This window comes from Rhinolophus sinicus, chromosome 15 (genome assembly GCF_057876585.1).
Source record: "Rhinolophus sinicus isolate RSI-liver-muscle chromosome 15, RSI-T2T, whole genome shotgun sequence".
NCBI lineage: Eukaryota > Metazoa > Chordata > Mammalia > Chiroptera > Rhinolophidae > Rhinolophus > Rhinolophus sinicus.
In genome coordinates this window covers 128,884,517-128,909,637 of record NC_142515.1, presented here as the reverse complement: position 1 = coordinate 128,909,637, position 25,121 = coordinate 128,884,517, and the positions used below count along the sequence as shown (strand labels likewise).

The 25,121-nt window shown below is 36.8% G+C and overlaps 1 protein-coding gene across 4 annotated transcripts in view; it reads left to right on the top strand.

Moving 5' to 3' along the window:
* The window catches only part of AFG2A (AAA ATPase AFG2A), a 275,103-nt gene that overhangs the window by 82,892 nt on the left and 167,090 nt on the right, over positions 1–25,121 (top strand). For all 4 annotated transcript variants that reach the window (XM_074338541.2, XM_074338542.2, XM_019741388.3 and 1 more), the window contains one exon: positions 6,151–6,277. In XM_074338541.2, coding sequence (XP_074194642.2) covers positions 6,151–6,277 — 127 coding nt within the window. The remainder of the gene's footprint in view (positions 1–6,150; positions 6,278–25,121) is intronic.

Here is a 25,121-nt window from a genome sequence, read left to right as displayed (position 1 = left end):
ATCAGTGTGCTCATTATCAAGGCAGTGAGATTTCTTTAAGATAGGGGTTGGCACACTTTTTCTCTAACAAGCCAGTTAGTACATTTTGGGGCCATACAGTCTATTGAAGCTGTTCATCTCTGCTGCTTTGGTGTGAAAGCAGCCATAGCGAGTGTGTAATCAAGTAAAAAAACAGTTGGCTGGCCAGATTTGGTCTGTGGCTGTAGTTTACTAACCCATTTTAAGATGTCTTAAAGTCCCTTCTGTCCAGGGTACCATATAACTTTTGAATATGAATAATTTGGAAAGGGGGCTTGAACTCCTAAGGGAAAAGTGAATTAATGTTTTGGGAAAGTCCAGCTTCAGTATTTTCTACAGTTGAACATTTTTTTCCCATTGTCATGTTGCCTATCTCTAGCAGATAATAAAGTTTTATAAAACCGTTTCATTATGTTAGTGATTACACGTTTGTTTTTAAACTTTTTCTGGGAGTTGGTTTGGATTTCCTAGAATGTCAGTTTTATGATTTTTGTTTCCTACTGCAGCTTTGAAATTCAGCCAAGAATATTTCTCAGCCCATAAAACATTTTCTCTGTGCTGTTCTCCAGCTAGTTCTCAATGATCTCTGGAAATAAAGGGCAAGGCAGCATGGGTAATGAGAATCCAAAGCATTCCCTTCCCCTCACCTTCCACGTTATTTACAGCCACCATTTCCTCCCACAGCAAATAGCAAATTGGACAAGTATGAGTTCGCCTCTTTCTGTTTAGAAGTGCCCGATTGGAGGTGTCAATAAGTTTCTGAATACAAATATTTGTATTAAAAATAATGAGTAAATAGCTTTACTTAGGTGATACATAATGCCATCACAGAATCACAGAATTTGAAATCTAGAACGACCCATAGGGTGCCACAAAAATGTGTACACATTTTAAGAAAGGAAAAAACTGTATTAAAATTGTAATACTCAATATATACCGATAACAGAAGATGAATACAAGTCATATGTAGTTATTTTTTTGACACCCCCGATATTGTGCATTATTTAATTCACCTCCTCATTCATACATGCCAATAACTATGAAACCCTCAGGGATCAATCATGTCTCCACCCTCTTATCTCAGCTGTCCAGCCAAGAAGCACCCAGACGTTTATTTTCAAATAAGGGAATGAAGGCTCAGAGAAACTAGAGATTAGGTTCACTCATCAGACTCTGCCATTACCATGTCCTAGTGTCATTTGTGAACCAATTTTTTTTTTTATTTAAACACTAAGATGGTCTTTTGGAATCTTGTGACCTGCATTTATGTTCATAGAATAATCATCATCATTATAAAGAAGCATTTGTGAGCTTTGGAATACATTCACCTGTCAAAGAGCTCTGAAAAGAATTAATGAAGTACTAAGCAATGCTTTTTCAAAAATGAATTCTAGATTATAGGCCATCACATGTATCCAATTTAAATTTTTAATTTTTTTTCTAGCATACATTTTTAAATGTCGTAAAGAGTTCCAAATGGTAAGCATCTCAATTAGTTTTGGCACGCACTAACTCTAAAAGTGGGTCTGGACTCACAAGACTCCGTCAGTTGTGCTCAGGATGCAGAAATGATAGATATTCTTTTTAATGTAGCTGACAGCCGCAATAGTCAGGCAACAAAGGATAGCCACAGTAACGAGGGCCATACTTTTTAGGTCGGTGGGGGAAACGTTGTGAAAAAGACTATTGCTGCCCCTGGTATACTAAGGAATTTTGTAGAAAGGTCGCCATGTTAACCCTCTGCCCAGAAGGCCATATAGGCACTAGTCTTATTGTAGGGAAATCGCCCTCAAGTAAGCAAGCCCCAAGTCCCTGAGTTCCAAATCCTGTGTCTCTATAGCCACACTTAGAGCACACAAATGGAGACCCTGAGTCTCTGTCCCTCCCCGCCCCCCACCAAGAAAAGCCACGTTCATTTAGGAGACACAAAAAAGAGGGTAGAAAAAACATGAAGAGAACTTCTTTAAGCATAGAGCTAAGAAACCACAGAACTGGAGATTTTCTTTTCATTAGTCTGTTTCTTGAGCCCAGCATTTCTGCATCTGAACACACAATCTTACAGTATCTTAATGAAACGTATTCTGTTTTATCTCTTTTAGAAGGTTTTCCATTTGTTTAAATCATTTTTTAAAAATATAAATATTTGAGAGGTGTAAAAATAACCCTTATCTGAAAAGTTTTAGCTATTTTAAGTAAATAATTCCTTGAGGGTTCTGAGGAGCCAAGCTGTAATTACGTTAGAACAGCTAATATGCAGTTATGACAAAAATGTAAAGAACTTTCGTTACCAATGTATAGCAATGTCCTCCTAATACATCTTGTAGAAACAGTCTGTTAGTAGTTTATTAATCAATAAACTAATCAGGCTCACTGGTTAGGAAGGGCTTCCAGGAGCAGTGCTTATCTTAGTATTAGGTTGGTGGTTTCCATGGCAAAATTTCTACCATGTTGTAAGTAAGGCTAAGAAGTAGGAACTGGCCATATGAAATCTGGGTGTATCTGCTGACTTGTGCTATCATAGCTTCGGGAAATCTTCTACCATACGTTATGTTCGTGCTTTATTTCAGTAAATATTTACGTGCCAGATACCACTTTGTTAGTTTAATTTGTTAAGGTAACTTTAAAAGGTTAAAGATAGCTTCACTGAGCCAGTTATAATGGTGAAACTATAATAGTAATAATAATACATATAACTGCTATCTATTGACATTTCATTTGTGCTAAGTATTGTGCTAGATCCTTTATACGTTTTATTTAATTTTGAAAAAGATATGCCTCCCTTGTTTTGATTGAGAAAACTGCAGCCCAAGGAGGTTAAGTAACTTCCATAAGATCACACAAAAACTTAAGTGGTAAAGCTGGCATTTGAACCCAAGCTTATCGAATATATCAAAGTTCTTTCCCAGATTCAAAGCAACCTTCCCAAGAAGTACTAATCAATGAAAGTTTTACTGGCATGATTTTAAAACCTGCATATTCTATAATAATTCATTATAATTACTGCAGGATTTTAGATTTCTGTGTCACCATTTCTAGGTCTCTGGCACTAGGAAAAAGATACATATTTAGAAGCATTTTCTCTGCTTCAATTTTTAGACAGATGTTGTCTAAATAAGTTTGAACTGACATGTGTTCATTTTTTTATTATTATTTCTTCTGCTGGATTATGTTTGTGACAACAGGGTGGGGAAGTCCAGGATTGCGAAAAAAATTGCTTTTGGCAGAGTGTCAGCTGAGCTGTGAGTTTAAGAATCACTTGTTTCTCTAACGCTGTGTTTGAGTCAGAACTATACAAATATAATGAATATTGCCTATGTTAGCTTGGAATTTTTACTGGGAAATCACGGCAAAATGGGAAAATACATTTATGTCATTCCCTGTGTTACCAGGTTATACAAAGCTGCAGTTGTGCAGGGCACATGCTGCTTGCACAACCCTAGAACTGTGTAGCTGGGGAGATAACTCACTGTGTCTGTCTGTCTACTTTTAATGGGGCATCTTGTTCATCTAAAATAGCGTATTTACTGTTAGGTTCAGCCTGAATATGGATCAGATATATTGACAGCATAGTTTATCACGTAGTGGTAAGCCTGAAAATCAGTTGTTTCCTTTCAACTATAATACCCCTCACCCACCCCTGGCCACAGCCCTCTGAGTGCTGAAAGGTGATCGTCATACGCTTAGATATTTCAACTTTACTCTGGAACATTAGTGTATTTGGTTTATAAAATTCTTTAGATTTATTTATGTATTATGGAAAGAACATAGACTCTGAGGTCAAGTAGATGTGGATTCAGATCCTGCGTCTGCCATTTGCTAACTGGGACATCTTGGGCAAGCGCCTCAGTTTCCTTATCTATAAAATGAGAATACAAGTGGTATGTACCTCACAGCGCTGTTACTGCAGTGAATGAGTTAATACACTAATGCATAGCGCAGAGAAGTCAAACATGCCATCTACTAATACAGTGCAGTGTCTGGGAGGTAGACAGTCAATGAACAGTAGGTACTTTTATAACTACTTACACAGGTTTTCCCCCTCACAGCATTCTGTGAGAGAGCAGAATGCCCCATTTTCTTGAGACTCTAAGAGAGGCACAGATGACCTGCCTGTGTAAACAGAATATATACTGAGCTTTAAATAATGCTACAATCACATGGTTTATCAGAAACGGAGGAGTTTAATTCTGTTTATGGGAATCAGAAAAGACCTTGTTGAAGAGATTATTTTTCAATCAGCCCAACCAGGTGAGCAAGGAAATCTAAAAAATCTCTAATTTTGACATACTTCGATATTTAATTGTCAAGAGGCTATTGTCAGCTAGATAAACGTAGCTGGGATTTTAAGCATGTAGAATGTTGGCAGGAAAATGCAGTATGTGGAATATGGTATAATTCTACCTTTCTCTAGAATTGTTTTCTTTAAAAACAGAACTCTAACATGAATTGTGTTCTTCATTTAAGAGTTTGGTGGTATTGGCAGTGATTTATTTAAAAGAATGCATTTATTTATGGAAGAACCAACTTCTTTCTAAGGAAGATATGTTCTGTAGATAAATTTATACCTGTAATATCAACAGATTTTTGGAGTGATAGTCGTATAAAAGGTTTATGTTTAGATTGTTTTAAACCATATTAAATATATGAGTCCCTACACTATTTGTGTTAAGGTTAAAAAAAAAAAAAGCTGGTTACCATTCCCCAGCCAATGTCCTTTTCCTTTCTTCCTCTTTCCCTTTAAAAAGAGATGTGAATAATTTTAGTGTTTTTATAATTCACAAGCTATTTCTTTATAATAGAATTTTTACCTTTTAAAACAATATTGACAAAACTCATATCTCATGTGATTTTATTTCTCATGAATTAAAGCTTGTTTAAGTATTCTCATGCTTGGAATTTTTTGAAATACAAAATTGTCTCCTTTAAAATTTTATTTTAAAGAAATGTCTATCCAAGAGCCAGAACGGTAATTATATTACTACTCCCATAATGTTACCATCTTCCAGGTATTTATTTGACGAAAATACAATTCATACTATTCCTGAACTTTGCTATAAAAAGGGGGGGAAATTAAAAGAGAAATCATGTCTTATCTGCTTCCTTCTGTCCCAAGCTCATTCACTTTTAGGTGATTATACGCACTACTTCTTCCTCCCCAAGGAAAACCAGCTTCTCCCCAGATGCAGCAGTTCCTTGTGGTTTAGTTCAGTGTCATTTCGTTATAATGTTGAGACGCCATAGGAACTTAACACTTGTTTATATTAATTAGCCTGTGGTAAAATTGGCTTCATTATGCATCCTTCTCCTTAAAGTTGCAGAACCTCTCAGTGACATTAAGTGGGGACATACTGTGTATAGATTTCCTAATCATGATAATTCATTTTAAAAGAAGTTCGCGTTGGGCTTGCCAAGTAGAGAAAGAAAAGGCAAAATAGGACCTAAGGCACAAAAATTAGGCGAATTTGCTATCCAGTCAGTGGTTTTCATTCCTTTACTTGACTCAGCAGTATTTGACACAGTTAACGAACTAACTGTACACACCCCTTCTGAAATATTGGTGTTAATATTCTGTTTGTTAACTGATTGATTTTTCTTCACTCGCTGTACACTTCCTGGGTGATTTTTCCTACGTCTACCTCTCCAGGTACCATCTTTATGGCAAAGACTTCAAGAGATAAAGCTCTACCTCAGACCTTTTTCTTTTATGTCTAAATCCCAAGTTGTCCCACAGGCACTTCAAAGCCGGTGTGTTTGTGGTTGAAACCCTCTTCTGCCAGTGACTCGTGGAGACATTGGTGTATCAGCCCTATTGGTTGTATCTCCATATATGTCTCCTATATATCAACTTCTTTTTAAGTAATCTTCTTTCTTCCTGGATCTTTTATATGTGACACTTGCCCAGCATTTCATTATTGGAGAGAAAATGAACATGGTTGATGATGGAGGAAAAAAAGTAATTTGAATATAGTTATGTTTTAGACATGATAATTTAACAAGTAATAAATTCTGAAGCATGCATTTTATATTTGAAACACATAATTTTTGTTGTTATAGAATATATGATAATTTTAAAATAACAGAGTATTTGGGAATAGATAAACAAATTTTTAAAACTGTATTTTTAAAAATCAGTTCTTCAGATGCTGGGAATGTAGCCGATCGTGTCTTGGCTCAGCTCCTAACAGAAATGGATGGCATTGAACAGTTGAAGGACGTGACAATTTTGGCAGCTACTAACCGCCCAGATAGGATAGACAAGGTAAGAAAGAAGGCAGTGTGGGTGTTGTAAAATCAAGAACTGGTCCTTGGATCATATTTGTGTTGCTTTTCTAATGTCAAATTACTTTCTAATCAGTTTTTCATTTAGAGGATACTGAAAGATTTTAAACTAAAGCCATTGCTACCACTTTTCCCCCAGGTCATAGTTTAATACTGGAGTCAACTGACTTTTAAGTGTCTAATTTATGCGTAACTTAATGAGTAATTTTTCACAAGGATTTAAATTGAGCATGAACCAGTTTCTCTTTTTGTTAACAGTATAGGACCTTATGAGCTCCTCTACCTGTGCACATGTACATAGACTTTCGGTTTTAAAAATGGGATTTCAAAAGTGGTCCATTTGAAGATATGAACGGAGACTTTATGTAGAAAGAAAGCCTGGCTTTCATTCACTTAGGTATTTTGCTAAGTGATAAAGATCCTTTGGTCGAATGCAGGTAAGAAAGCGTTGGACCTGAATAATCAGTTCGCTTTCTGATGCAGTGTCTTACAAGTAGCTCGGTGAGTTCTGAGCATCTGTAGGATGTGGGTTGGTGCCTTGGCATCTCTGATGTCTATAAAAGGTAGAATTGTATCAGACCAAGGATTATAGAAAGTGCTGAAAGCCCGTAAAGATGACCCAGTCCCACCTTTTGGTTTTACAAGTAAAGTCACTGAATCCAGAAAAAATCATCTTTCACCTGGTAAACGCTTACATTGTATTTCTATGTCATTTGTCTCCTGGTGACCTCATGTCTAATGAGTTCTAAAATCTCTCAGTTTCCTTTTCTACAATGCCTGATCTATTATAATAGTGCTTTTCTTTGGTTTCTTAATATTCTATGTCCTCGGCGTTGATACCTTTTAGGGCTTTGGGCTTGCAATAAACTTCTTTAGGTTCTTCTAAATCAATCTGTATGCCTTAGCCCGGTTTTTGGTTATGTTAGTTTTCTCTTGCTGCGTAACAAATTACCTCAAATTTAGCAGCTTCACACGACACCCATTTATTAGTTCTTCTGTAGGGAGGTCAAATCTGGGCACAGTGTGACAGAGTTGTCCGTGCACAGACTCACTCCAGGCTTCAAACAAGGTGTTGGCCAACTGCGTTCTTGTCGGCAGCTGGTATTCCTCTCTCAGCTCACATGGCTATGGCAGAATTCACTTCTTGTGATTGTAGGCCTAGGGACTGACTTTCCTTACTGGCTTCAGCTGCGAGCCACCCTCAGCTCCTAGAGACCACTCACAAGGCCCCTTCCATCTTCAAAGACAGCAGTCTTTGTTATATGTTTTCCATCTCATGCTTTAAATTGCCATTGCCAGGGAAAGCCCCGTGTCACCTGATCGGGGTAGGCCCACCAAGGAAAATCTCTCCACCTTCAAGTCAACTGATTCAGGACTTTAATTACATTTGCAAAAGCTCCTCAGGTAGCACCTAAATTAGCATTTGATTGAATAACTGAGAAAAGGTATGTGTCCACCAGCAGACCTGAATCTTATGGCTGTACTAGAATTCTTCCTACCACGCCTGGGTTAATTCTCTTTTGGGCGCTAAGAACAGCTTCTAACTCTCAGAGACCAGCTTCTCCTTGCTTACCGTCTGACTGGCTACAAACCAGCTTCTTCGAAATGTCCTTGTTCTCTGGAATCTGCTGTCTTTTCGCAGATGTGGCATTTCTCTGCCTTGACTTGTCTGGATATGTCTGCCAATTATACATGTAATCGCTCTTAAAATAGAAAAGGACAAATGAATTTAAATCCTTGTTTAATTTTAAAGGATACATTTTTTTCATGTTCTTTATGTGTGTAACACTTTGTAAGTCTGTTATTTAGTACAGTGGAATTGCTGATTTATAATCTGTTTTGCTTACTTTTCTTTCGGTAAGACCTAAATTGAACCCTAGCTGTTGTGTTTTATAGTAAGATGTAATTTGTCCTGGTTTTTACCTACATCTGCTACAAAAGAGCTTGAGAAATTTTTGTAATAAACCTAGAGATTAGAAGTTATTTGTGGGCCTCTCTAAGGTCTTGGGCCTTTTTTCAAGTTCATCGGAGAATAAGTCACAACCCGAAGGTAAATGACTTTCGTTCTCTTCAGGATAATTTAGTCTGTGGATATCTTGGATCTCTTGGAGAAAATGATTAACCAAATTTGGGGCAGAACTTGTCTCCAAAGAGGGAGATTGAAAGGATGGACGTGGTTCTTTTATACGTTTCAGATCTTCTGCATTGTTCTTACGTGTTTCTTGCCTGCTAATAACACTTGCCTTAGAAGGCGAGTGCTACATTCCATTGACAGCAAACGTAAGTGACTGTCCAACATCACAGACTTCAAGAAATGAAAGTATGGGAAACATCTTGCCAAAATTCTAGACATATTTTTCATCCGTTATAAAATGTTACCTTTAATGCCTCAGTTTTAAGAACACCTGATTGTTCAAAATAAGTGTTTTAAGAGCCAATATTATTATTACACACTGTTAACACCTCTTAACTAATTAACCTTTGCTTCAAGAGGCTTCAGAGAAAAGTGCAAACATACAAATATATGTGTATTTATATGTATGAATGAATGTATGTATGTATATATGTGTATTTATATGAATGTGTGCATGTATATAAATACATGCACACATTCATATATATAGATATATATATCTATATATATGCACACACATACCGTGTTTCACCAAAAATAAGACCTAGCCGGACCATCAGCTCTAATACATCTTTTGGAGCAAAAATTAATATTATATTATATCATATCGTATCATATCATATCATACCTGGTCTTATATTATATTAAAATAAGACCAGGTCTTATATTAATTTTTGCTCCAAAAGGCTCATTAGAGCTGATGGTCCGGCTAGGTCTTATTTTCAGCGAAACACAGTACATACATACTTTGATTCATATTTAAAAATTAGAAGTCTGTGTTTTTTAACCGATTAATTTTCAGTCAGCACATTTAAACTGAGATGTTGCAAATGTTTGCTCATTAAGTACAAAAACTTATTTTTACTAGATCAGGAGGAGTCCAAAGTTTCGAATTTTTGAAAATTTAAAATGTTTAATTTGTAATAGATGAAAATAAAATTACAGACAGCAAAACATAAAATTGGTAAATGAGAAAAAGTATTTTTAAGAATGGTTTCAAGGTCATCAGATGATATGCTATGCTTTCAAGTACAACTTTGAATGTAGTACATTGAACCATGGTCTAACTGATCTGTGTCTTATTCTGTAGTTGTGCAAAAAAACTGCTTTAAATAATTAGTGGCTTTTGTAAAAAAGTTTTTAATCCTTTTCTGCTTCAGGTCAAATTTCATATTCCTGTGGAATATGAATCTTTTTCTTAACTGTACTTTTGTTACTGCTCAGATGATATATGGAATATCACAAGTCTATTTTCCAGATTTTTTTCCTCTGAAGAACTGTTATGGAGTATTATTTGTGTATGGTGTAATAGTACAGTACAAAAATGTTTCGGCACATGTGTGATTAGAACATGGTGTTCCAAATATGCCCTGAATATGCTGGTAGAAACAAAACAGCCTTAAGAGACAATAAAAAACAAAACAAAACAATTTCCTGTTATGAAATTAATAGACTTAGTTTTTCCCACCTGTCTTGTCTGGAGGAAACTAGTCGGAAGAGAATTCGTGAACAAAAGAATTAAAGTAAATTTCATGTGCTAATGATCAAAGGTATTTTGTTTTTAGCCTAAAACTGGCAAGAAAAGGAAAGGACTGTTCTAGTGTCCAAGAAATAATACATTTAGTCTAACTTTGGCTACGTTTAATTAAGGTGTTTGGCTATCATGCTTTATAATCCTGTTGTGTTAACCCACAACCTCTATGTCATGATGACCTTAACTTAGTACATTAGGACATGACGAATGCCTGGACTGTCAGAGGAGTGAAACTAGCCTTATGTGGCCCATAGGTTGTGCGTTCTTAGTGTCTTTTTGGACGTTTCAGTTTCCTGTAGCCTGGGCAAACTAAAGCTGGAGTTTCATGGGGATTCTGGTGATTCAGCAAAGAAGTGAGATGCATAGTTCAAGAATCCCATTATTCTGCTTCCTGCTATGTCATATTTATGTCCAACCCATGAGCTGTACTGTAGCACCCCAGGCTGAGTAAAACGATTTCTGTGGTCTCCGCTGGTGTCGAAGTCTCCATGGACCTTTTACCTCCCACTCCCCTCCCCCAGCATATAGGTGAAGGAAGAGAAGGTGTAGCCTCAAGTGTCCGTTTTGCGTAAGAATGACAGGAAGTGAGCGACAGATGAAGATTAATGAGATTATGATGAGATTGTGTGATGTCAGGTAGACACACTGTGTTTAGATTGATGATGGTCTGGATTTCCTCAGCATCAGGAGACGTGAGAACAGCAAACAACTAAATTATTATTGATGCCCAAATAATAGTAAAATGCCCAAACTCTGAACGTTTATATTGTTTTTCACTAGGCTGTTGCTGGTGTGGCCCCGTTAGAAGAATAGTGTCCAATATAGGACATTTTATCCATTTGTGTTGAATATTAACAAAGAAATGGTCTTTTTTTTCCTAGGTGTTAAATAGCCTCAGAACAGTTTAATTTTATGACTATTTTGAATTTAGTCCGTTTGGTCACTTTTAATACTGATACCTAGAATATAATCGGTATCAGGTTCTCAGTGATAATTATTATCTATCCCTCGCCTATAAACCTAGTTTTCTTACCTTAGTAAATGTGTAGAATTTTAAACGTTTTGCTGCAAGCCATCTGTGGAAAAGATTGCTCAATTGAGGGAAATTTTGGAAGTTATATGGAGGTCTTGAGGAATTCAGGGTTCAGAATTATTTTCTAACTTAGTATGTTTAACTCATGGGAGTAATAAAGTGGCATTAATTTTCCTTTTGGTTTTTCTGGAGGAGGAAATGTGCTTGATGGGTTAAATATGACATAATACTTTTATTTCTTAAATATTGCAAATTAAAAGTTGGTTTTATGGATATCTTTGTAACATGGAAAAATTTAATTATATTTAGAAATGTCAGCAAATGAGAAGCTAAATATGTATAGCTTCCGATTTTCAAATGAATTGTGTTCCAAAAATTCCTTCAGAAGAAAGGTTACAAATGTGTTTATGGATCGCTTTTCTCTTACCCTTCGTAATTGTAAGTCCTGTTCTTCTAATAACTGCTGTTCTCAACTAAGTCAGAACTAAAACATAAGCTGCTTGACCTAACAGACATAAAATAAGTCTAAATGAATCATAATTTTCTATGCCCCTGTAAGTATTTAAGGACAGTACTCTTATTCATCTTTAATATTGTTTATGAAAATGATGTGGACAGTCTTTGGAGGTTAGAAGGTGAGCTGCGGTGTGCTCAGACCAGGTCACCTTCCAATTTCAACTTTACCATCATTTTACAGGACTCTCAAAAGTAGTTTTAATTATTATTGCTGTGTGTTTTAAAGCTCCAAGTGTTTTCAGTGTATCTTCTATGGCAGCAGCTGTAAGGGTTTCAGCGTTGGGGAAGGGGGATTGTGAGAGGAGAGAGCCGAGGGCCAGCGGTTGTATGCATGTATGGGTCAGAGCTCATGTAAATGTTGATAAGATGAAGAGTGTCTATAAAGGATCAGCAAACTGGCCTGTGGGCGAAGTCTGGCCCACCAACCTGTTTTTGTGTGTCCCATGATCTGCAAAAGGCCTTCGCATATTTAAATGGTTGAAAAATTCAAAAGAAGAATAATATTTTGTGACATGTGAAAATGATAAGAAATTCCAATTTCCATCTTCCTAAATAAAGCTTTATTTAAATGCAGTCACACTGATTTGTTAATGTGTTGTCTGTGACTGCATTTACACTACTCTAGAGTAGTTACAATAGAGGCTTATGGCCTGTGAAGCCTAAATTATTTACCATTGGGACCTTTATAGAAAAAGTTTACTGACCATTGATCTATCCCCGTAAGCTTTTAGAAGTTTAGTAAAGTCTCTCATGTGTGTTGTTCATACATGAGCTAAGAAATTTTTCTAAAGATTGTTTAAATATATTTAGTGCATAAATGTTCTGAAGATAAATTGCATGTGTATCAATAATATACTGCTGAGCTTAAAATAAACCAATAATAGTAAGAAGGGAATGTTAACTTCTTGTTCTTTCAGATATGTTCCATCTCTTCTTGAAAGTTCTTTTAGTATTTCATCTTTTTAAAATACATTTTCTTGGACTAAATAATTGCTCTTTCCAACTGACTCACCAAAATCCATAAATTTAGAAATGCAGGTTTTATTTATTATAATAATAATATAAATATTGATTCATAGCTCTTGAATCTTAAAAGTTGCACTGGTTTTTGGCTTTTTGTAATTGTAAGTTGAATGCCCTTTTTAGTATTTGTCATCATAGAGATTTTCAGGCATAGATGTTTAAATTTTGAGAACTTAAAATTCTATGTTTAAATACATTTGGTAAGTAATATTTGATGATGTCAACATGCAAATAATACACTTAGTCTTCTATTACAGAAAGAATAATACAATAGAATACGTATTGTCCTTGATAACCTAGTTCTGAAATTGATTAATTTTTCCAGGGTTGGAGAGAACTGGGAAGGCTTGATGGCCTAGTTACCCTTGTGATACATTGACCCTGCTGTACAGTTACTACCCATCATTTCTCAATCGTTGGCACTGATTGGGAACCTACGAACTCATGAAATCTGTGTCACAGACTTTTAGGAAGTTCTTTATTCTGCTGAACCCGCAGCTGTTTGTCTCCCGAAAGCTTCTACACAACAGCCTGCTTTTATTCCAAGATGCTATAAAGAGCAGCTTTTAATTCCGCTTCTGTATGGTTCTTCTTTATCTTTAAAAGCTGTTATGTTCTGTCTCTCCAACGAGTATTTCCTTTTCCAGGCTTGACATCTTGTTTCATTTCACATGATACTCGTATTCCATCTGCAGCATTTTTATCCTTTGTTTTCCTGACCTGTTGTCCATTTATTCCTTTCTCTCAGACACTGTGGTATCCACAAAGGAATATACTGTGGGAGGTTGTGGTCTGATCAGTAGAGAGCCTAGTGCGACATGGTGCCAGTAATCTGAACGCTGTGCGTCTGCTGACGCATCCCAGGACTGGGTTCGTTTATGTGCCCACTGAATCACACTGTAGACTGCTCTTGAATTTAAAGTCCTCGATTAAAGTCAACAAAAACAACCCTAAAGAGTCCAGGTCTTTCCGCGGAGTCTTCTGCCAAGTAATAGCTTCCCTGCCTTGGGCTTGTGCTAATAATTCAAGTCTTAGAAGCTGAGCCACGGTGCGATCAGCTCTAGAGGTCTTCCTCTAAGTTCAGCTCTTCCTGCTTCTCACATTCTTCCCAGGTGACTCCCCAGAGCATCCATGGCAGCAGCTGCAAGGACGTCAGGCCTTAGGAGTAGAGGAATTGCATCTTATGAGATTGGATAGAGCTTTCTGATTTGTCAAAGCGGGATCCCATCTCTGTCATTTTCTATGTGTCTCATATGCATCAATAGCAGAGATATTATATTTCTTAAATACCAAGAAGAATTTGTGTACCTTTCTGACTTTTTGAAAAATAGTTCAACATATAGAGCCCAGGACAATTTAGGTGAACTCCATGGAACATTTAGCTATTTGGTACAGAGAGACTCAGGAGATGTTTTTGAAGAGTTACCAAAGAGAACCCCCTGAAGAGAAATGGATGATTAAGATTACTTATGGAAGAAGAACAGTTGAAAGTAAAATTCACCTAATTTACCCTAAGAATACGTGTCTGGGTAAAGAAACGCTTTCTGTTTTCTCTGATGGAAATAGACAAGACATTACATTCAATGAAATTTTGATAAATTTCTTAACTATGGCTTTATATACTGGTAAAGTGTAGAATTCTATATTAATCTGGTTTAAACCTTACAGGTATTTAAAACTTATTTTCTTTTAGCTTTAAAACAGTGCTGAAAATATGTAGTTAATTTCTTCATCACTTACCTCTACTTTTATTTATAGCGGCATTTTCATGAATTTGTGATTCGAGATATGTGTTGTAATGTTGTGTGATTTTCATCTTTGAACGTTTTGTTTATACTGTTTTGGGCACAACCGTTCCCAGACCTTAGTATTTCTAGGTGAGTTTCTGCAGCATGCGTAACATTGGAGACAGGCTTTTGCATAGTGTAGCGCTTTTGCAGCGTAATTGGGGAAATGAATCTAGAGGACAATGAGATTGGCACATGGAACAGATGGCAAAGATGATAGGGACTAGAATGGTATGTGCAAAATGTGACAGAAGGGCCTGAAACTGACAGCAAGAAACAAGCAATGGAAGAAATGAGACAGACGGAGATGCGGGATCTTGTTCTAATTCTCGCTCTGTTGCTGACACTGTGTATTCTTTGAAGTTGTGTAGCCTCTCTGGGCCTCTGTTTCTGTACCTGTCAAAAATATTCTAGATGATCCCTGATACGTCATTCACATTCTGCAGTCCTCTTCTTTTATGACACAGAGACAGAGCATAGTAGCGACTCCAAATATTACATAAAAGGATGCTATTTCCCAAATGTATTTCTTAGGTTTTGTTTGTTTTTTGTTTCTGTTGTTGTTGTTGTTTAAGCTTTTTCAGGTACCACCTTCCCAAACTTTCTTGTTATTGAAAAGTTCCTTTTTTTAAACAGGTTATAAAGCAGCAAATATTATCCAGGTGTGCAAAAATGACTTTTTAACCACTTAATTGTCAGAAAGGCAGTGGGAGTCATAAATCAGCCTTAAGGCTGCTGTTGTGTAATAAAAACCTGGGTTGACAGTTGAAGAACGCTTAAATTTTTCACTGAAAATTTATTACTCTTTGAAAAAGGGAAAACTTGTTGAGCTGCATATTTTCTCCTGTCACAGATGCCTGATCAGCCTGTAATATTTTGGTCTATATAATGTGCTATTTTAAAAACTATCTATGAATGTAAAAATAATTTTGAGTTAGAACAGAAATGTCTAACTATATGATTATTTAAAGTTAATTCACTATTAAATTTGAAAAAACTTCTTATATTGTTACTGCTCCTAGATGCCCATATTTGAGAACTAATGTGTAGTGTAGCCAAGAACTAAATCTGAAGCCACGTATTGAGTGTTTTATTTATTTATTTATTTATTTATTACAATGCTTTTCTTTAAAAGGAGTGAGTTGTGTACAGGGGCTTAAATGCTTTGTCGACAAGGAAAAAACTGCGCTAGAACAAACTTACTCATCATCGTCATCTTCCTCCTCCTCCTCTTCTTCATCCTCTTCGTCTTTTTCTTGCTCCTTTCAGCCCTGACGACTCCCTTTTTGCCACATCAGCCTTTCCTTTAGCTCAGTATGCAGCAGTATCCTTTCCGTAGTCTTCCTTCAGCTCAGCAGCCTCCTTCTCATAAGACTGCGTGTCGTCTGCAGCAGTGACATTCCACATCTCTCCTGGCTCCTTTGCAGCGTCACCAGCGGACAGGCCAGGATGCTGCTGTCCTCTGACGTTTGGGCGGTACTCAGAACAAAACAAGAAAAAGGCCAAAGGAGGCCTCTTGGGTGCCTTGGGATCCTTGAACTTTCTGGTTTCTCCTTTTGGAGGCTATAAGTTTTCATTCCTCTTTCATAACAGGCTTTGTCCGCCTTTGCCATGTCTTTAGATTTTCCTTCTCTTTAGTAGACATGGTCTCCCCCTCTCTGATCACTTCTTGGAAAACTCTGAGAAGTTGACTGAAACATCTGGTTGCTTCTTCTTATGCTCCGCCCGCAGGTTTGCACAAAAAACGCGTGTGGTGACAGTTTGTCTCTCGGCTCTTAGGGTCTCCTTTGCCCACGTTTAATTGTTTGTCCTCAGTGAGCAGAGTCTCTGGGTGCCCATCCGGCTCGCACTTGCCCCGGCGCTTTCTGTGGAGCTCAGTGTACTGCAATGGCTGCCTGAATGTTTTCAAGTTGTTAGTAGAAGGGTGAATTTGCTGATTATTGTTAAAATGCATAGACGGGCCATTTTTGTGCCTGGCATCGTTTTATTCATTTTATTCAGTGTGTGTGTGTGTGTGTGTGTGTGTGTATGTGTGTGTGTAAGGGGTGTGTTCAAACTATTCTAATCATAAAACATCAACAGGCTAAACCTTATCTACAGTACTGTTCTGGCGTATACATCAGGGTAGACTTGGAACAATGAATCTTAGATCTTCTGCTCTCTGGCTTCTTGGGTTCTCTGTAGATAAATTTGGTCCTGCAGTTTCTCATCTTTGACACTAGATGGAGATGCTCACCTGAAATGTTTCCTGAGCGCAGGAGCTGCTGCTTTCACAGGCTTACCCCTTCTCCAACCAAAGGATGGGCTGTGTAACGAAAAAGAGAGGAACTGGCTTTGCTTTTAAAAATAATAGTCGAAATGTGTGTGTCTTATTGTATAATTTACCTAACAAGTAATGATTTCAATTCAAGTGGAGATTATGTAAGTTTGAGTAGGGAGGAGGTGGGAACAGTGGGAAAAGGGCAGGCTGAACAGTGGAGAGAGATCTGGCATCGTTTGGTGACGTAGATACTATGCACCAAGCACACGCTGGCCGATTTACACACGATGTCTGACTGATTCTGGTCAAATGTAAGCCCTTCACCTGAATTTTACGCAATACCAATGTATTCCTTAGCGCAGTAAATTGTGCAAAATTAGTAGTGCTCTGTGCATTCTCTCCGTCAGCTAGTGTAGTAGCTTTTTTCACAGTTTAGGTTATCAATATTCACTTTAAAAAGAGAAAGGAAAAGAATGGGAGGGAAGGATTTGTGTGTGTGATCGCTTAACTGTTTTGTTTTTGTTCATTTGAATCGATTAGAATTGAAAAAGTAAGCATTAGCAAGTAGATAATAAATATACCTTTATACTCCCAGGAAAATTGAACAGAAGACTTAAGGCAATTAGATAGATACAGAATAAACTAAGCAGAGATTGGAAAATGATGTTCTCTGCCTATTGAAGTAGTTTTGTTGGGACACAGCCACACCCATTGCTGCATAGACTGGCAGATAAAATGAAAGTATTTACTCTCTTTTTAAGAAAAAGTCTGCCGACCCTTAAACTAAATTTTTGGACCAAAACTGTTCAGATAAACTGTTTGCTTAATGTCTTGAAGTGAGTCATTCACCAAATACTGACTGAGCACCTGTTATGTGCCAGGCAATGTGATAAGTGTGAAGAGGCAAAAACAAACATGTCCTACTTAAATGTTTGACTTCCTTTTCTTATAACCAATTATAACACAGGTTGCAAAAAAACTAATAGGAGTTATTTTTTTAAGAAGCTAATATGGAAATACTCATAAGACAGATGTCATTTGTCTGAAGCAATAATACCACATCTCTTGGGCGACGACCATGTCAAGTATCTGACACCGTAGATGCTCCAATTCTTTCTCCCTGGTTGTCCTGGTCACCTTTATGCTATTCAGTTCTTTTTTCTCCAGTATTTATTACCATACAGTTAACTTTTTTACAGTTGTTTACTACTGTTCATTTCCTCTTGCTCCAGTGTAAGCTCCGGAAGGGCAAGCATTTTTGTTTTGTTTGCTAGGACACATGGTAAGCAGTTGGAGGGAAGACACTTGCTTTACATGTAAGTATTCTTCTCATTAGCTGTAGTAATATGTCCGGAAAGCACCAGCTTTTTCACGTTCGCTGTAATTTGCTGATTCAAAATGACAATGATTTGCTGAGCTAAATTGTGTATATTTTTAATTTGTTTTTATATGTCCTTCACTGAGAATACTAGTATTTTCTATATGTTACCTCCTCACTTTATTACCAGTTTTATACTGGTCACGTCGTTTTTCTTGGGAGTGACAAATATTTAGTAAAACATGGTTTGGATAGGTGCGTACTATATTTATTGAACAGAAACATGCACACTAAGATTAAAGCTTATGTTAACTCTTTGGAGGGCCTTAAGGAAGTAATGTGGTTGTGTGTTTAATCACCGTAAGACAATTAAAAATAATTCCTCATAAAACTTTTCTTCCTTTTAGTTACATTCACGAGTATGTTTTGGTGATAGCTGACTGCCCTGCCTACATAGTTTGCAAAATTAGTAAGTAGAACAGTAATCTGCAGCCAAGTTTCCATGAGCTGATATTTCACATTCATGTTTGTGACCTGAACCTGTATTCCTTCAGACAATGAGAAAAGCCAAGTGTTCTCATAAGCAGCAAGGATTTTCTTCATGGAAAACAAAGAAGTAAAAATGTAGCCTAAACAAAAGTGTAATGTGTGCATGGAAGATTTTAGGTAGATCTACCTATATAAGTATAAATAAATGAATATTATGTGACTTTATGCATTTCATTGCAGGATTTTTACTTAGGTATTATATTTGAAAGGACAAATAAAATAATATGCAAAGTTGAATACATGAAGGAAATCAGAAAAATCCGGAAATATTATTCTAAACTAATGAGAATTATTATCACGTCTAATTGGGCAGGCATATGTCATCTGTACGTCTAAGGACCCTGTAAAGTAGTAGTTCTATTTACAGTTTGGAGATGAAAAAATTGATGTTCAGAGAGATTAGATAGCTTGCCATCCTTCAAGAACTAATAAGTAATAAAGGCAGTATTGTAAAGTAGGGCTTACTGTCTCTAAACACCTTATTCTTTTTGTTGTTGTTGTTGTTGGGGTGACAATGGTCAACAAAACTACATAGGTTTCAAGTGTACAATTCTGTAACACATTATCTATATATTGCATTATGTGTTCACCATCCAGAGTTCTCCTTTCATCACCATATATTTGTCCCCTTTTACTCTCTTCTACCATCCCCCCACCTAACCCTCTGGTAACCACTAAACTGTGGTGTCTATGAGTTTTTTAATTCTTTTTTTTTAACACCTTATTCTTTATTCTACAGCACGTCAGTTTCTCATGTATTGTCACGATGTGCTACCAAATGACTACTCTCTATACTTTGATTTAAAATTTTGTACTTTGTAACATTTACACTATATACTTCTCAAATTTAAATTTTCTTAATGTAGTCTGCTTCTAAATACCCTGAGGACAGTGTTGTACAAGAGGAAATGGTTTCCTAATTCCAGAGAGTGGTGCTTGGAGGGGTTAAATACTACCAAAGGACATTTTTATTATGTAAATTGACTGCTAAAGAGACTGACTTGCTATATGGTACTTCTTATCACTATAATTTATTTTTTTCCGTATCATTAACCAGGATTAGGATACCATGTTAGCTAGGAAATTGAGATAACCTTATTCTGCAGCCCTTCAGATAAGACTCACTTCTCGTTTTTCTAAATTTATATGTTTAGTTGTCCAAGAATAAATACTTTGCCTTATCTAATGAGTTTTCCTTTTTAAAATAATAACTAATGTATTGTCTTTACTGTGATTTGAGGGCATATGACCTATGAATCCTGGGATTCTGGTTTAGTGTAGAATTTGATACTATCTGATTAGCACAGACAACTGAATATTTGGAGAGCCCTCAAATTTCACATTTATTAGGACAATGAAAAGAACTCATTAAGCTTTTGATTTGATGAAAGACTGAGAAACTTTACAGGGCAGTGAAGCAATTAGCATTTCTGATAAAGATATATTAAAGCCTTATGGTAGTGTATAAAAAACAACAACACACTAATCTTGAAAAATAGGGAAATTTAAGTTTTACTATTATAGTTAGTTCTGTAACTTTTAAATGACTCCTGATGGCTGCCTCCCATTCCTGCCTCTTACCATCAAAAATTTAACTTTTCCACTTTCACAGTAGATTAGAAAGCCAGGAAAAAGTGAAAGGTCAATTATAATAATGTACTGAAGTTGTTTTGTACATATGTAAACATTATATAAATGCTAGTTCTTACTAGAATTATCATTAGTACAGGAGGGCCTTATGAATACTGCACATTCATACCAAAGGTTGCCTCAAATTAGTATCTGTCGAGTGAATGACTGATGGATGAATTTAGAGCTCTGGACTCACATTCTCGTGTCCTTTTGAAGGGAAGGTCCTTCTTCTTGGTTTTAGAAACATTCAATTAAAAGATAGCTTAATACTGGTATTTAGCTATTTTCTGTAGTTGCCAAAAAGAAACTATAGAGTCCTCCTAAAGATAAATAAGGAGATAAAGAAAAAAAAATGTTGAGCTAAATTATTGATTTTTATTGGTTTTATGTGTTCCTCAGATCGTTGAGATTAAAATCCAGATAGGGACACAATCTTCTTTTGAGTTTTATGTTAGAATCTGTCACATTGATGCTCTCCATATCGGACAATAATTCTGCCCAAGATCATTGATTTAAGAATATGATTTTTTTTTATAGGCCCTATTTGTTTATGTGTCATGTAAATCTTGTGAAACTTAATTACTTCCATCATGCAAATTGCAGTTTCTCTTCCATCAGGGATAACAGTGATATGAGTCATTTTGTCTGAATGGTTGGCTAAAAGCACAAAATGTGGACGATATAAACTTCAATGTAGAATAGTGAATTTTTAAAAATTCTTCTTTATCTGATTCGCAGTGATTCCCAAGCATGAGCAGTTCTGGCTCTTTTCCTGTTTCCGGTGTTTTAAAGATCCTTTCAAAAGTGTCCAGACTGTTTGGGTTTTTCCTATGTGCTTCCTGATATTTTCATTTTGTAGTATGAATTTGCCATTTACTTTTGATGAATTGATATTCTTATAGCACCTTTAGAATCTTATTTTTTGGAGTTCGAGGATAATTTGAATGTTAGACTTTTTAAAGGCTATTACATAGATGGCCTTTAGTAGTCATATCTGGTTTGTAACTAATCTGTAATTTAGTTACTAGAGGCTGGTGGCGCCTCATTCACATATATATTTCCTGTTCACATACTTACAAATATTTGATGGTTGTCGTTAACCTTTTTCTCTAACGTGTTACGAACTTCAAGGAATTAAGATTCTGTATAAAGACCTATCTCTCTGCATGTGCACTTTCTTGCACTTAGTTTCATTGGTTTTAAGTAATTTACTACATACAGAAATGTACTTTTCAAAAGATGGTCCATCCCAAAGCTATGCTTGGAGTCTGCGGGGATGATTTAGACGGATGGAAAGGGCTGCTTGCTTTACTATTTATCATTTTCCCAGACAAATCCATGGAGACAGGCTGCTGATAGGACAGGGGAAAAACAACAAAAACAAATACAGTGCTTTGGCCTGGAACAATTGCATTATCTCTGCTGTCAGCTAGAGTCTGCTCACTTACCCAGACAATCTCCCCAGGGATTAAAACTTCCCCTGCATTAGTGATAGCTTTTAGTGTGCTGCAGCCTCATATCCAGTTAAAAAACATCTAGCTATAAACAGTTTTCATAGCTTGCAAAATCCTCACTAGTTCAACCTTTTGGGGGCGGGGGCAGTGATTTGCTGATGAATCAAACAGGAGTGTCAGTAATTGAGCTCCCATGGCCTGGATTTCGTTTTTGGTTTCCATTTGTAGCTCCTCACAACCCCCAACTTTGGGTCTGATTTGGAAAATTTGTATTTTGTCATCTTTGTCAAAGTTGAGAAGAAAAACATGGGCATATACAGTGATGAGTGCCCTGGCAGTTCAAGAGTTATTTGAGGACATTTCTATTTTTAAAAAAAGTTATAAGAATTTTGATTCTGAATGAAAGTTTGAAAGCATAGAATTATAGAAACAACCAACAAGGAACACCTCAAAAAATTCTGTAAACCAACAAAAACCATTAGGACCAGCTTGTACATCTAGCAGTGAATTTGATTTTCTAGCAGGACGTTGATTTTCTGTTCTTTTCTTAACGATTTCTCCTGATGGGGGGTGTTGTAGCCTTCTGGAGCTCCAATGCTCAACCTGGTCGTTGTGACAACACCCCCGCTCTGGGGCTGTTCAGCGATGTCTGCAGAGGTTTTGGTTGTGATGATGTTGGCATCCGGTCGGTAGAAGCCAGGAGAGTTCCCACAGCTAAGTATTACCATCCCCAAGGTCAGTTGTGTTGAGGATGAGGTTTTTATCCTGATGGGAGTTTTTCCAAATGAATAGCCACACTGATGTTTACAGTGTTTTCTAAGGAGATTTTGTTTTGTGTGTTTGAATTACTAATAATAAGAGTGGCTTTAGACATTGATTTGGGGCTTTATGGATGCAGTAAACAAACATTCTTTGAAAATTGTTCATGGAGACAAGATGGTGATCCTATACAGAGAAAAATGAAAAACAACCCTATTTCATCATAGAAGGACATGAGAACTTTTGTATCACTTTTTACCTTCACAATCAAATTTTAATTTATTTAATGTTTTAATACATTTGGAAAGTCAGGTGGTTATTTTAAACTTGTCAGATGGATGTTTGGTAACTTGTATTTGGTACTTTGCACTGACACTAAACTTTTCTGAAATAAATTAAAAGAATTATTCAACCTTTAACTAACTGATTGCTGTACCTCAGTGTAAAGCGTGGGCATTTCCTTGTTCATTTCACAAATGGAGCTATTGTACCTCCATCATTTCATCATTGTCTACTCAGTCACAATAATTTGCAGTAGAAGGAAGTCTGTGTAACCACACGTGTATAAACACAAACACACCGAGTGACTCAAGGTAGGGAAGTTTGAGACTAACAAAGAATGTTTACATTGCCTTCCAGAGATTTAGGTTTTTGGACCCTGGCCTGGATTCAGGACATACCCATAACCACCATTAGGGTCATGGAAGTACAGTGCATGGGGCCGAGTTAGCCTCAGATTTATTACTGTTCCATCCGCTGTGCTCAGACAAAAACACACTGGGGATGAAGTGTAAGTCATCTTCTTAATCCCACTGTATTCAAAAAATTGTAGTTGATCTTATTTTTTAAACAATGCCATCTGTCATACTACCCACACCCCATTAATTAACTGAATGTGCGCTGTGAAAAAGTCATGCTTTCTGTAAAGCAAGCGAGGGTGAAAAAATGCAGCTTGAAATCACAAATCATAGCAAGTCACTTTACCTTTGTTTGCGTGTTTAAGAGCGAGTTGTCTCTTTGGTGGAGACAGACAGGAGATCTGTATTCTATCACCACCAAAAGTCTTCTGAGAGATTTGGTTTGGTTTTGTTTATAATTAAGGGACCAGAAGAGCTATGAGGTTAGTATGGAGAAAAACTCAGATAAGAAATTGTATCTCAGCTCGAGTTGGGAAATGCAAAGTTTGATAATCTCTTAGAGGTTGTAATGTATAAAATAAATCATCTCACTGATAACAGGAAGCAAAGTAGTACATTCCATGTTATCCTATATTCTATATATTCTTTAGTCATTTTTTTCATTTTTAAAGAATATTTTGTTTAGGTGACATTTTGATAGGTAGTGTGTATATATTACATGATTCAAAGATCAAAACCGTATGGGAAGATAGATGTACACGGCGATAGCCTTGCTCCCACCCCTGCACCCCCATCTGATCTTTCTCGCCTCATTCGATCTCTTTTTTCCTCCGATGTTGTTTTTAGTACTGTCAAGTATGTATATTTACTTACTGTTTCCAGTGCCCATTTCCCCCCAAATATACACAATGTAGGAAACTCTGCACACTGTCCAGCGCTTTGCTGTTCTCATTTAGCACTGTATCTTAGAGATCATTCTTGCTCTGTGTGTGGTTTTTTCCTCCTCCAATGGGGGCCGCAGAGATGCAGGACTGAATGCAAATCGTCCCTTATGGATGGACAGACACGTAGGCTGTTGCTGGGCTTCTGCCATTCCTAACAGTACCTCAGTGAGTAACCTTGTCCGGGTGTTATTGTGTGGCTTTGTTGTAAAGTGGGATTGCTGTGTGAAAGGGTAAATAAATGCCTTTGTGATTTTGGTGGATACTGCCTTATTTCCTTTCCAGTGAGTCTACCATTTTGCCTTTTCCCCAGTAATTTTGAATGTATCCAAATTTCTAGGTTGGTCTTGCAGTTAGTAGTCAATTGAAATGATCCGTTAAAGAATGATTAAAATATTTTCTATAAAGTTGAATGATTTTACTTTAACATAAAACATTTAAATATGCATTAATTTGCTATCTACTGGTTTTAGGGCAAAGGCTTTTTTTTGTGAACAGTCCACTGATTGGAATTCCATGATATCTCTTATCTAAACCTCATCATATTGATTTAAATGGTTGGCTTTTGCAGGGTGAGAACTTAGGGCACCCTGAGTGTCCCAATTTTTTACACATGTTCTCCTGATACCAAATTAACAGTTACTTTAGTTATTCACCTTCATTGAATTTCCCTGAGCATTTGCCTTCATTTTCTCAGAAATAGTAATGTTCTTTTAACAGTCATATTTTATCGGTTCATATAACATTTATTTCCATCGTATGACTTTAATATTAAACAATTGTTAAGCTAGAATTTTTCATTCAGGATTTTTCACTTGTTTTGTTCACTGATGTGTCGCTGTGCGCATTAGGATGTCTGGCGATGCTGAGCGCTCAGTAAACATGTCCTACATGGAGGAAAGGAAGGAAAGGCAGCAGCATGGGCCAGACTCCGCCGACTCTGCTTTGCACCCAGAACACGAGAGCAAAGGTTAGGCAACGAGGAAGAAGTGGGGGGCATCACAGAGGCTGGTCTTACCAGCCATGGATATTACTGCCGTGGCTGGCACAATCATGTATGGAAATTAAGACTTCCATGATACTTTCTCCATGATTAAATTGAAAAAGCTGTGGTGTAAAGGAAACCTCCATTTTAAGTTCTAACTAATCTCCCATGTTTCCAAAAAACGCATTAGAGCTGATGGTCCGGCTAGGTCGTATTTTCGGGGAAACACGGTACTTAGCATAAGTTCCGGACATCTGTGTC